Below are 14,274 nucleotides of genomic sequence, written 5' to 3'. Positions count from 1 at the left end.
GAATGGATGTGTCCAGTGTTTTGTTGAAATTTCTGGGCAGTCACTTTGGACAGTTTTAATGTAAATACCCAACCAGGGGCGGACTGACCATTTGGAAACTCGGGCACTGCCCGAGGGCCCGGGGTCAGTAGGGGGCCCCATGAGATGCCCCTGGTACCTTTTTCATAGGCTTTTTAGAGTTTGGGCAAGGACACAGAGGCCCCATGATCCCCTATTGCCCAGGGGCCCCATGAGTTGTCAGTCCACCCCTGTACCCAACTATGGACAGTGGGAGCCAATGGCTTCCGCTGCTGTTTCAGCCAATGAGGAAAAAGAGACCCGGGACAGCTGAGGCTCTCATGCACATTTCTAGCTCAAGAGGGGGCTCAGGTGAGTATTAGGGGGTGCTGTGGGGGGAGCAGCACACGGAAGGTTGTTACCTTCATCCATAGAATGCATGAAGGTAAAAAAATCCTTCAAACTTTACAACCACTTTAAAAAAAGTGGTGTCATTGGTGATTTCCATCTATTATTCTGACTTCTTTGGCAGTATACTTGTTCCAGGCCCATTCCACGACTCAGTAAGTAAATGAATGCTTGGCCTTTTAATTAGACCATAGTTCTGTCATTAGCACCCTTTTTTTTAATTTTTTTTTGGATGAACATTTTACAATCTGCACACAGCAAGGAAATGCGCCCACCAATTCTACACGTGGGTGGAAACCAGTGACACACAGACAAGACAAGAAAAAATGCAGAGACCTTTAGATTTATAATTTTTAATTGTTTTAAACTAGCTACAAAATGTCAATCACGTCACAAACTGACAGGAGACAGAAGGAATTTTAATAGTACATGCTTGCAATGATTTTGATAATCACAGTTTATCTAGAATTCATTCATTTAGATTATTGTCTTAATTTAAATCTACTTAAACATCTCAGCGATTTGGTGTGCATAGCTCTAGGTAAGCAACAGAGAACATTACTTTTAAAAGAAAAGTAAAATAAAAACCACGTGGGATAAGTGGCTAACCATACCCAGCCTTATAAAAATTACATATCTGTACCATTTTATTGTAGACTGTAGTCATTTCCTCACATAGAGGATCCTCAAAAACAGTACCCAAACCCTATATTACAACCATATTTGTATTTTTTTTTTTTAAGTTTTTTTTTTTATATATCGCCAGCAACGAAAAAAGCAACATAGATTTTTTCCTGCTGGATATGTGCCAAGTCTGTCCTTTTCAAAATAAAAAAGCATGATAATGGTTAAATAGAACAATATATTGACAGAAACGTGGCACTACTGCAAACTTGCTGGTATAACATAGTCCCAACAGTGTCCAAATACTCAGCATGCTTTTATTGAATGTGCTACTGCCACGGGGAAAAGGTCTTCTTGTATGTAGGCATCTAAAATGTCTATTTTTTCCATGCATAAATGCATAACTCACATCACTTGTTAGTGCAATGCTTAAGTATAGTTATATAGTTTCACGCTCTAATCATGAAATTATAACAGATGGAAGCAACATTGAACCGAGGACAGTTCCACAGCTTAAGTATCATGACACCAAAAAAAGGATATAGGCAGTAGTTCTGTGAAATGTCACAGATTTACAAGAACAATACTGTATAGATCAAGGTCAACAGCACATTAAACATTCCTACACTGTTGTCATTCGGCAAACATCATAAAAAATGATAAACATAAAAAAAAGAAAAAAAAAAAAAAGTATAGTGAGCTAGCGTAGATCACTATATACAACCTTTGGAAAGGAATATACTTTAAAAAAAAATAATTACAAGTATATTTTTTTGGAAAGCTGACATACTACACAGGACAACATTTACAATAGGGGAGGGGGAGGGTGATATGTGCATGTGTGCAAACCTAGTATGTAAATACCATGGTAAAAGCATGAAAGTACTGTCTAGCAGAACAGTTTGGAGCAGATAATAAAGTCTTGAGGCGTTTAGCCACTGCCCAGCATCTTTGTGGCACGTGTGTTGGCCTCGTCGATCCTTGCTTTGTTGGAGTCGGCCTAAAAGGTAAAAAATGATATGGTAACTAAGTAAACATCTTTAATTTATTCATTTGTCTCCTTAGCACTTAATCTTGTGGTAACAAGGTAAACTGGCTAAATAGGCAGGCCAAGACTTTCCTCTGTCCAACCAATGACTCTACCCATTCCAAGACATTTACCTTCCAGCTGGAAGATATAACCCTACTAGTACATTCTGGGTCTACTCATGAAACCTTAACCCAGTTAGGTGTACCAGGTACAACTCCCAAGGGAACTTCCCAGAGGTCATCTATCTATATATTGTTATAAATCTACATTTAGCCAGCACCCATTAGTTTAAAGGAACAGTGGCTCTACTATGGGACTCTTCTCCACTAGTCCAAAGCAGAATATGCCTTGTCATTCTACAAAGAAACCTAATTTATGGCTCTTGCATCAACCACCTTGTTTTTTTCAGTTATTACCTCATTTTAAGATTATGGTTTAGGACAAATATGTAGGTGTTAGGAATGTGTAACGTTCCTGTTCCATGGCAGCTGCTGGCCTAATTCCAGAATCCTGGTTTTAGCTGAACTGCACTCCCCCTGACTGTACACCTGCAGTGTGATTGGAGTGGGAACAGCTTCTGGTTGGGGACCAAACCTCTTTTTAAGCTTGCCAAGCCATTGGACCACTCTGCCAGTCTGCCAACCACCAGTACCTATCTGCTGTGCTTAGCTCGTGCCAGCCCTGGCATATTAACCAGACACTATAGCATTGTATATAAGACCTGGGAGTTACTGAGTACAAGTAGGCCTGCTTGCCTTATGGGAAAGAACACAGAAGAACACAGAGCCAGCTATAGTGCCTGACCACCAGTGGTAGAGGTAAGCATAACAGTAGGCTATACAAAAGCACAAGCCTCCCAGAAGTATTGCGGACTTTGGAGGACCGATCCTGATGATCAGAATGGTGTTTGCTGGGCACTAGGAAATATTTAACTGCTTCCTTTTATAGGTAAGGGGGTTTTAAAAAACATGTATTTTTACACAAAGGCTTTAACAGACAATCTTTGGTAGTTTTGAATTACTGAACTATGTACAGCACTACTGCACCTTGTATTGACCTACTGAGTAAGCCTCATAGTCTAGGCTAGTTTTCCCTGCTAATCCCCTAACACATTTTTATTAGCAGCTGCGTACATGCCCCTGGTAGACCTCCATTTTGGCTCCAGATCTGAGGCAAAGGCAAAACGGAGGTGACAGCTATGTACACCTGATAAGCATATGCACATATCAACTGAAGTGAACATTTTTGTGAATTTTTTGTCATTATTTTCCACCACACAGCAGTAACACATCTGTTTATAAAATTCTTCACCCACCTTCTCCATGATCCTGTCGATCTGGCGGTTTTGTGTGTCAATCTCATTGCCCATATCCAGAGCCATGTGACGAAGATTTCCAATAATGCCACTGACTTGCTCAAGGTTCTCATCCATCTCTGCTTCTCGAGCATCATTTGTTACTCTGAAAAATAAGTTTTGAGACAAAGATTCTAAACCTTGCAGCTTGTTAAGAGTGGTAACATTACAGAATAAATCCACCCATACCTGATCATCTTTGGTCTAGTGTAAGGACTGGTGGGTTCAATCAGTAGTCATATTTTATTTACTACTTAGAGACTTCAACTGTATTTCCCTTAATCCTTAGTGTAGGAATTACTTGGCTATCCCATTATATGTTTATCCTACCATTGTGCAGAACTGAATAAAGTATATGTAAAGCTCATTTTTTTTGTAATTTTTAGAATGGTAATCAAGGGTGGACTGGGTACCGGGGTGGGGGGGGTATTGCCCCCTGGACTGCTCTAATGCAATGTGAAAGGCCACACCGCTTCCGCTGAAGACACACAGTGGAAGCGATGGAGACGGAGATCATTCATTAAACAAAACTATGGGAAATGTAACACACTGCATCCAATCACAGCCTGAGTGGGAAGGAGAGCCGGCCAGTGCCGGCAGTGGGGGTATCTATCACCGCTTGGAGCTCAGAAGCCAGTCTTGGACCTGAGAAGTCTTCTCCTCTGATGGACAGCACACTGGTCCAATTCTCGGAAATTGGACCAGTGTGATGTCCACCATAGGAGATGATCCAGGAGGCGGGACCTTGTTTGACAGTGGCCAGCTTCTCAGCTCCAAGCAGTGACAGATCCTCTCTCTGTATGCTCCAGAGGGCTCTCCCATCCATTCAGGAAGTAAATAACAGGAAAAAGTAAGGGCATGAAAAATTGTTTAAATTTCATTCAATCTTTTAGTATTGTCATTGTAACTTATAGCATACTGAAAAGGGAAAAAAAACTCTGTAGTGTAATATTTCAGTATAAGTTTAAAAAAGCAGTTCAATTAAATATTGAATAGGCAGGATTTTTAAATTAAAGCTACCTACCTGCCTGTCCATCCCTATACTGCTGCGCAAGCGCAACTCACTGTACAAATTCAGCAATGCCAAATTTGTCAGAGCTCCCGATCTTGCACGGGATTGATGCAGGGGATTGATGCCAACGATAGCGGCCGGCGTTCGGGACCTGGAGTCTGGCTGTTTGAATAGGTCAGTGACCAGGTGAGGAGCTCTGGGGCAGCGTATCATGGGATTGGAGGTGAGTATAATTCTGCCACATTTTTTGTCATTTAGGTAACTGCTTTTTTCCCCTTGTGCTGAAATATTTCAATGCAGGGTTTTTTTCCTTTTCTTTTCTCCTCCCTATTCATGCTGTGACCCCGCTGCAGTGTGTCATCTTCCCCACAGTTTTGTTTAATGACTGATCACTACCATTCGGCCAGCTTCTGTCAAAGGGGCATGACTGAAAAAGGTCTGCAGATCGGCTTCCAATTGGAGTGTTCTGGCGGGGCCATCCCCCTGTCAGAACACAATAGTACAGCAGGGAAGATTACTGTACTAACATCAGACAGTTAGTACAGCGACTTCTCCTAAGCTCTCTGGGTTGACCACAAAAAAAACTAGTAGTGTGTAGAAGGCTTAAAATGTTACTAAACCCATGACCCTGTATTCACTATATCTGGTCTCCCACAGTACACAAAACATGGAAATGCAATTATTTTAGTAAATATAAACTGCTAAATACCTTTTCTCATCAGCAGTTAGAGCAATATTGTTACTTCTATCAGTGTCCAGCAAAGCACTGGTTAAAGCTTGTAGAAGGAGTTTTCATTCTCTTCTGACTGTCCTATGGGGCTGCATAACCCCTGACTGTCTGGATAGCGCTGATTGGCCCTGTGCTGATCACATTCACTCTTCCAAGAAAAAAAAACCGTACAGCTTGCCCCCAAGGCTCTGTTCCATCAGCAGATGGATTGGGAACAGTAGAAGAAGGGGAGGATGAGAGAAGGCAGGATTAAACATCCTTTTTACACAATGCGGAGGATTAACCCCTTAAGTTCCACAGTGAGCATAACAAGCATGCTTTACTGCATATACAGACTGATTTTACTGATGTGGGTTTAGTAACACTTTAAGTGTCACTTAAAAGCTCACCATGCATGTTACAATCTGATTGTATTGTTTTAGATCCACCAACAGTAGCACTTAAAGTGGAGGTCAAGTCGGAATTAGAAAAAATAAACGTCAGCAGCTACAAAAACTGTATCTGCTGACTTTTAAAAAATGGACACTCACCTGTCCCAGCATCTTCAGTGTGGGCACCCGGCTATGATAGCTTGCGACTTCACAGCCGGGTGTCCACTGCGCATGCGTGAGTAGCGCTGCGGTTTGTGAATGGCCCCGTAGTGTTCTGGGACCTGTCCCGTGTCCCAGAAAACTATGGGGAGGGAGGAGGAGAGGACAACTTCTGCTTCTGATTGCCTAGGCGATTGCAGAGGAAGTGGGACAGGGTACCTGTCAAATTTGTCAAATACCCCCTCCCTCCCCCCCACTCCCCAAAGGTGCCAATCCTTATTGGGGAGCAGGGGACAAAGCCTTAAAGCGGAACTTCCCCTTTTGGGTGGAGCTTTGCTTTAACAATAAAACATACAACTTTTTAATGAATGCATAATTGCATTAAACTGTGTTTTTATATCTGCCTGGGGTTCAGCTTCAAAATATGTGATATCTCAGAGAAACAATTCTGAATGAAGAGGGACAGGTGTCTTTAGTCCAACAAATAACAGTCCATGTTTAAATGATCGGGAAACATATAACAATGCAATTTAAATTCTCTTGCATATCTCCCATTGTGGCCTGGCAGTTATTGGGATTTCCAGGCTACCAGAGATTGTGTGGTGCAAATCAAATCTGGCCTTTAACTAGAGACATCTCCTTGTGATGCCTAATGCCATTTTTCGGTAATTACAGAAGAGCAGAGACTATTTTATGTCAGAGAAGATTAACTGACCTGCACATCACTCTCTATTGCTGCAGAAAACAATAACCAGGCAGCTCTTTGTGATCGGTAGATAGCAGATGTGGATACAGAGAAATATTTCTTATTTATGTATTTAGATATCTTAACCGTTTAACTTCTTGACGTATTTGGGGTATATATGGGCTGACTCACATAGGAAGCATAGGAGCTGCAGGCACACATTTATCTTCTACTTCAACATTTCTAAGGGCATTCTAGCACGCAGTGGTAGGAACACTCCTTACATGCATCCATGAACATATACGAAAGCTTGCTTGTGATTATATTGACCTACTTCACAATGACAAAACAAACAGGGAGTGAATGACAAAGAACTAGTCAGGGCTGTGCTAAGAGAGATCATTGGGCTGCCATTGTGTTTTGAAAATGCTGGCTGCTTAAAGCAATATTAAACCCAAAAGCAAACATTTATTATATTGCAGTTTACCAATTCTTAGATAGCTGCATTTGTTTTCTTTTTTAGGCTTTCTTTAATCTATTTTTATCTAGTGATCCAGTGTTGTTTTTCAGAAGCTCTCCAACAGAATGTATCAGTTTACATGGATAAGACAATCGATTTACCACTGACAGGGGTGTTTACAATGATCAGCTTTTATTTATTCATGTAAAACCTTTATTACAAAAGGAAAAAAAAACTGTTGCTGTAACTGAGAACAAAGTGTGAGCTGAAGTTTGGCTTCAATTTGTTATTATATTATGTGTTAAATCTGCTAATACATTTAACACTCCTCTTCCCTCAAACTTACAATGCTGCTGCCTGCTGTGTCGCCTGTGTTCATTCCTCCAAAGTTGAGTTTCACTAATACAGGGAATGTGTTACTGGCTAGATCTCCAGGGGAAAACAGAGGGAAAAAAAGCCAAAGAAAAGAAAACAGATGCAGCCACCACATCTAATGATTGGTAGATGTGTGGTTTGCTCCCTTTCCACCAAAGATGCTAATCTCTGTAAAAACATCACCTAGATTGACTCAGATCTTATAGAGGGTTTCTCACTACTTTGGCAGGGGGTAAAAGGAAGGCAATTAGCAACAGCATAGGGGACCAACCTCATAGGGAACCTGTTGCTTTGCATTGGTTTGCTTTAACACGGTTTACTTTTCCTAAAGCCCTACCATCAACAACTTCAACAGCCTCCAACTCCTAACCCCAGCAGTATCCTAGCTCTTAACCCTGCCTTTTCCTGACCTTTTTACCCAAGAGAAACCCATTAAACAATTTTCAAGTCTGAGGAAACTCCTCTAAAAAGGATTCCTACAGTAACATTAGTGTGATCAGTAAGATGCAGATATAAGAACCAATAAAAGGATAATGTATACCTAGAGTACTGGATACCTATGGTGGATCATTTTATAGCACCCTCTTTATAACAACATATTCAGTAATAAATCATTACAATAAAATGAAACAAACAATATTAATGGCCAGAAAAGAAAGAATGTCCCAATACATTGGGGGTCAATAGGAAGCAACATTACATGCCCCAATACATTGGGGTCTGCTGGGAAAGTGCCACTGACATTAGTGGTCAAAAGAAGGAAGGCTTATGGACAGCTAAAAAATGATTGGCATCAGTGGTACATATTTGAGAGACAAGAGGAGAGGCTCCACTGGTGCCATGCTTTTGTTCTTTTTGAGTGATGCTGTCCTTGAAAAAAATACAAGCATTGTCAGGTGTGAGGTCCATCTGCTACTGCTCAAGGAACCCTTGGCAATCATCTGAGGGTTCCATTGAAGCTTGATTAAGAGCGACAGTGCTAGAGCAGAACTAAACTCTCTCAATTAACATTGCCTATTTTGAATCCTTACACTGCTAGCATTAGTAAATAGATAGGAAGGTACAGAGCCTTGAAAAAGTATTCATACCCCTTGAAATTTTCCACATTTTGTCATGTTACAACCAAAAATGTAAATTTATTTTATTGGGATTTTATGTGATAGGCATTAGTGAAGGATCCCTCACAAGGCACCAGGAACGGACTGATAAATCTGATTGGCATTGGTCGAAATAACGGTTGGATAACCGATGGGATTGCTGAATTTCTGTTTAACAACCATCCCCACTTACTGGTGATCTACGGACTACCAAAGATCCATAAGGAGACTACTCCACTTAAGTTCTGACCAATTGTTTCCGGTACTGGGGCTATTACCCAACCATTAGCCCAATTTATAGACTCTCACTTACAACCCCTTGTCAAGGAACTACCAGCCTATATTTGTGATACCAATGACTTTCTAGATAAACTAAGGGCCTTTTCCTCATTTCAGGAAGGTTGAAAACTGGCCATGATGGACATTACATACACATGCATACCTAATGACGCAGGTCTACATGCAGTTGGGCATTTCATGACCAAACGTAGCTTCTCTGACTTACCAAATGAATATATTATCGAATGCCATGAGTTTATTCTTACGAATAATCATTAAAATTTGAGGGCAAAACCTACACAGAAATCCGAGGTACTGCTATGGGTAGCTCGGTGGCTCCCGTATTTCCTAACCTGTTTGTAGGTTACTTGGAGGAATGTCACATATACCCATCCACTTTATTCACTGACCATGTGAAAGGCTGGATGAGGTATACAGATGACATATTTCTTATGCGGATGGGCATTCAGAATGATTTAAATATATTTGTCAACTTTCTGAAAAATGTGTTTCCAGGGATTGTGTTTAACCCTGAAATTTCACCATGCCAGATCCCTTTTCTTGATGTAATGATCACCAACACCCACAGTACCATTGGAACATCTCTTTATACTAAACCTACTAATAGGAACATGTTTCACCACTTTCATAGCTTACCTCCTGCTCATCTACGCAGGAACTTGCCCATTTTGCAATTCACAAGGGTCATATGTATTTGCTCAAACACTGATGATAGGCAACAACAATTTGAGACAATGTACCAAATGTTGCTAAATCATGCTAAATCATGCTTTAGCCAAAGCCCTAACCATTCGATCTAGGACTACCAGTACGGTCGATCGCCCATTATTTGTCCATACATTTAGCTGGGACTCCAGTGGGATTAAAAAGGTGGTAGAACAGAATATTAACATTCTACAGGCAGATGGCACTTTAGCACCTAGTATCAGGGTGAAACCCATGATGGCATACAAGCGTGGTAAAACACTAAGGGATCATCTACTACAGGCTCATCCAATACACAAGTACACCAGGATTCCACCTAAGATATCCAAGATGAAGGGTTGCTTTACATGTTTCAATTGCAAATATATGTAACTCACTCATTTGTGAAGAGTTTTTTTCACACCCACATAGGGGTAACCAATATGGAATACTGGACTATTTCTATTGCATTACAGATTTCTGTGTTTACATTCTTAAATGCCCTTGTACATTAACCTATGTTGGCAAGACAATAGGTCCATTTAAGAAAAGGTTTCAAAAGCACAGAAGCGACATTAGGACTGCTTTGGCTAAAACAGAGAAGGGCGAAAAGATTGATCTTAGTAAGCCTATAGTTGTGCATTTTGTAATGTCTAAACACCAACCGCATGAGCTACGGGGGATGGTGATAGAACATGTTAAACAACCCGTGAGGGGACCACAATCAATTACTCCTTTACCGTGAGGCGTACTGGATACACACACTAGATACAGTACAACCTGGTGGTCTTAACACCAATCTGTCATTCACATGTTTTCTTGACATTAGATAATATGTATTACTTTGTGGATTTCTCTTGGATACCAATTTTCCTTTGACCTGGACACGCTTTGTCGGTTATTTTTTTAGATTTTGTTAGCCGTTACTATATTTTCACTCTGTGCCTTTTTTCACCTTTTGCCCGTAAGTGTACATATGACTGACCATGTAGCCCTAACTCTGCTTCTACATTAATCATGTCCCCTGGTGGGACTGACAATAATTTCACTTGATATAGCCGCATACATTGTTCCACTGGGCTAGACTCTGATGGTAGTGCTATGTGAGGTTTCATTATTCTTAGGCGCAATGCTTTTCTTTCCCCCGTTTTCTAAATTTTCCAATTTTATCCTCTTCACCCCTAATACCATATTACCCCCCCCCCCCCCCACACACACACACTTTTTTCTTTTCTTTCCTTTTTTCTTTTTTTCTTCATTTGTAATTTCTTTCTTTTTTTCTTTTTACCTTTTATCCCCCCTTACTTTTCATTTTCCCTTTCCCCTTTTCTCCCCTTTTTTTTCTTTGTTTCTTCCTTTTTTTTCCTTCTTTCGTTTTTGAGTTCCTCTCTTTTCTCCTTTTTTCTCTTTTTTTCTATCTTTTTTTTTCCCTCCTTTTTCTATTTTTCCTTTATTGTCCTCCCCCCCTTTTTCCCTTTTGTCATTTTTGCCCTTTCCTCCCCTTCTTTTCCCCCCCCCCCCTTTTTTCTGTTTTTTCCTTTTTCTCTTTTTGTTTCCCTTTTTCCTTTTTTTTCTTTCCCTTGTGGCTTCCTTTTTTTGTTTTCCATTTTGTATCTAATAACTGTTGTATTCTTTATTTTTCACCTGCACCTCCACTTTTTTTCAGTGTCCCTGGTGTCTTTACAGCTCCCTTCTCGGAGCTGAGCCTGTCCCCGGCCTGACATGCGATCCTACGTCATGCGTTGCCATGATGACAGCACCCATGTCCCACTGCTCAGCAGTCATGCACGCATGCGCCATACGAGGCACACTCTGATTGGTGGCCACCCTCCTTGCTTAGCAACGGCAACACTGAGCCTCGCTGCCGGTCTCCAATCGGGCAAATCTGGCTATTGTGCCCAATCAACAGTAGAGGTTAGCACTACACCTGCTTCGCCTGGTAGATAATAATTTTGAGTGCATGGAGGTATATACACATAGTACTATATCTCTAGTTCATCATATTTTACATATTTTGGCAGGGTTGTGCCTGATGAAGGGGTTTTGCGTTGCTCCAAAACATTGCACTTTTCTTTATGATGTGATCTTTTTGGAATAAAAAACTTTTGGGACCATATCGAGATCTGTGGTGTGCTGGCGAATCTGTCCACAGGACAACTCTTAGTCGCAAGACAGGCAAGACGAAAACCATTGTTGAAAGAAAGCCATAAGAAGTCCCTTTTGCAGTTAGCGAGAAGCCATGTGGGGGACACAGCAAACATGTAGCAAAAAGTGCTCTGATCAGATGAGACCAAAATTTAACTTTTTGTCCTAAAAGCAAAACGCTATGTGTGGCGGAAAACTAACACTGCACATCACCCTGAACACACCATCCCAACCGTGAAACATGGTGGTGGCAGCATCATGTTGTGGGGATGCTTTTCTTCAGCCGGAACAGGGAAGCTGGTCAGAGTTGATGGGAAGATGGATGGAGCCAAATACAGGTCAATCTTGGAAGAAAACCTGTTAGAGTCTGCAAAAGACTTGAGACTGGGGCGGAGGTTCACCTTCCAGCAGGACAACAATCCTAATCATACAGCCAGAGCTACAATGGAATGGTTTAGATCAAAGCATATTCCTGTGTTAGAATGGCCCAGTCAAAGTTCAGACCTAAATCCAATTGAGAATCTGTGGCAAGACTTAAAAATTGCTGTTCAGATGCACTCCATTCCATCTGACAGAGCTTGAGCTATTTTCCAAAGAAGAATGGGAAAAAATTTCTTTCTCCAGATGTGAAAAGCTGGTAGAGACATCCCCAAAAAGACTTGCAGCTGTAATTGCAGCGATAGGTGGTTCTACAAAGTATTGACTCCGGGGGTTGAATACAAATGCATGCCACACTTTTTACATATTTATTTGTAAACATTTTTGAAAATCATTTATCATTTTCCTTCCACTAAAATTCTAGTTCATAGAGGCCCCTGCTAGGAATGATGCTCTGCTGGACCTGGTAATCTCAAACCATGCAGAGCTTATTATGAATGTCCATAATATAAAATATAAATGAATATAAAAGAACATCTGGGTAGCAGTGACCATAACATGATTTCATTTATTGTTAAAAATGAATACAGGAAAAATAAAAATGCTCAATTTTAAGAGAGCTAATTTTCCAAAGCTGAGAGCTGCTCTCCAAGACTTAGACTGGGAGGGAATATTGGCATCGATGAACACAACACAGAAATGGAAGTTCTTCAAAAAGACTGTATGTGAACCCACTGCAAAATATATTCCCATGGGCAACAAGTTTAAAAGGCTAAAAATCAAACCTATGTGGCTTACGGTCAAAGTTAAAAAAGCTATAGGTAATACGAAAAGAGCTTTTATTAAATATAACAATGTAGGAATGCTATCATCGTTTAAACATTACAAAGAATATAACAGAATATGCAAAAAGGAAATAAAGGCCACAAAAATTGAAAACGCATGACAGATTGCAAAAGATAGCAGGACCAACCCCAAAAAATTCTTCAAATATATTAATAGCAAAAAGGTAAGGTCCGAGCATGTAGGCCCATTACAAATTAATCTAGAGTGGGTGACTGGGGACAAAGTGAAGGCAAATTTATGAAATACCTTCTTCAGCTCTATGTATACAAAGGAGCATGGGGGAGCTCTTGTCCATAATGGGCAGGGTATTGACACAGCTCAAGATGATCCACATTGGCTCACAATTCATATGATCCAAAAATATTTAGACAGAATAAAGGTGAATAAAGCACCTGGACTGGATGGCATACACCCACAGATCCTTAAAGTATTGAGCTCTGTCATTTCAAAGCCATTGTTTCTCATTTTTAGGGATTCTTTAATGACTGGCACTGGATTGGCGTAAGGACAATGTGGTTCCAATATTTAAAAAGGGATCAAAATCTTTACCGATGAATTATTAGTTTAACTTCTACAGTTGGGAAGATACTGGAGAGTTTAATAAAAGACCACGTAGATGAGTTCTTAATGGAAAGAAATATTTTAAGCAACAGACAGCATGGATTCATGAAAAACAGAATTTGTCAAACAAATCTGATTTCTTTTTATGAGGAAGTGAGCAAAACCTTGGACAGAGGGGTGGCAGTGGACGTGGTATACTTGGATTTTGCAAAAGCGTTTGACACAGTTCCCCATACATGGCTAATGTGTAAGGTAAAGTCTACAGGCTTGGAAAATCCATATGTAAATGGATAGAAAACTGGCTAAAAGATCGTATTCAGAAAGTAGTGGTTAATGATTCATACTCTGAATGGTCTAGGGTTGTCAATGGTGTACCCCAAGGTTCAGTGTTGGGACCCTTACTTTTTAATATATTTATAAACGATATAGGGTCTGGAATTAACAATACCATTTCAATCTTTACAGATGACACCAAGCTGTGCAGTGGAATAATGTCCTTACAGGATGTCTCCAACTTACAAGCCGACCTCAATGCACTGTTTAATTGGGCAACTATGTGGCAAATGAGGTTTAATGTTGATAAAGGTTATGCACTTGGGGGCTAAGAATATGCATGCATCATACAAACTAGGGGGGAGTACAACTGGGGGAATCAATGGTGGAGAAGGATCTGGGGGAATCAATGGTGGAGAAGGATCTGGGGGTTCTGGTAGATCACAAGCTTAATAATGGCATGCAATGCCAAGCTGAGGTTTCTAAAGCGAGCAAAATCCTCTCTTGTATTAGAGGTATAAACTCCAGAGAAAGAGATATCGTATCACCCTGTACAAATCATTAGTAACACCTCATCTGGAATATGCAGTGCAGTTTTGGGCACCAATTCACAAAATGAACATTGGGGAACTGGAGAAAGTACAGAGAAAGGCAACTAAACTGATAAGAGGCATGGAGGAGCTCAGCTATGAGGAAAGATTAGAGGAACTGAATGTATTCTCTCTTGAGAAGAGGAGATTAAGGGGGGATATGATCAACATGTATAAATACATAGATGGTCCATA

At 40.5% G+C, this 14,274-nt stretch overlaps 1 protein-coding gene across 1 annotated transcript in view; it reads right to left on the bottom strand.

Annotated features, from left to right (window-relative positions):
* Positions 1–742: 742 nt before the first annotated feature.
* The window catches only part of LOC149430601 (synaptosomal-associated protein 25), a 147,955-nt gene continuing 134,423 nt past the window's right edge, over positions 743–14,274 (bottom strand). Inside the window, exons 7-8 of the mRNA XM_089666202.1 lie at positions 3,375–3,519; positions 743–2,029 (exon numbers count right to left, since the gene is read on the bottom strand). Of these exons, the coding sequence (XP_089522328.1) occupies positions 1,961–2,029; positions 3,375–3,519 (214 nt within the window). The 3' untranslated portion in view covers positions 743–1,960. The remainder of the gene's footprint in view (positions 2,030–3,374; positions 3,520–14,274) is intronic.

The sequence above is a fragment of the Staurois parvus genome, unplaced genomic scaffold (assembly GCF_062004578.1).
Source record: "Staurois parvus isolate SC_StPar_1 unplaced genomic scaffold, SC_StPar_1.0 ptg002600l, whole genome shotgun sequence".
NCBI classification, from domain to species: Eukaryota; Metazoa; Chordata; class Amphibia; order Anura; family Ranidae; genus Staurois; species Staurois parvus.
The sequence above is the reverse complement of the archived record's forward strand: the minus strand, read 5'-3'. Positions and strand labels throughout refer to the sequence as shown.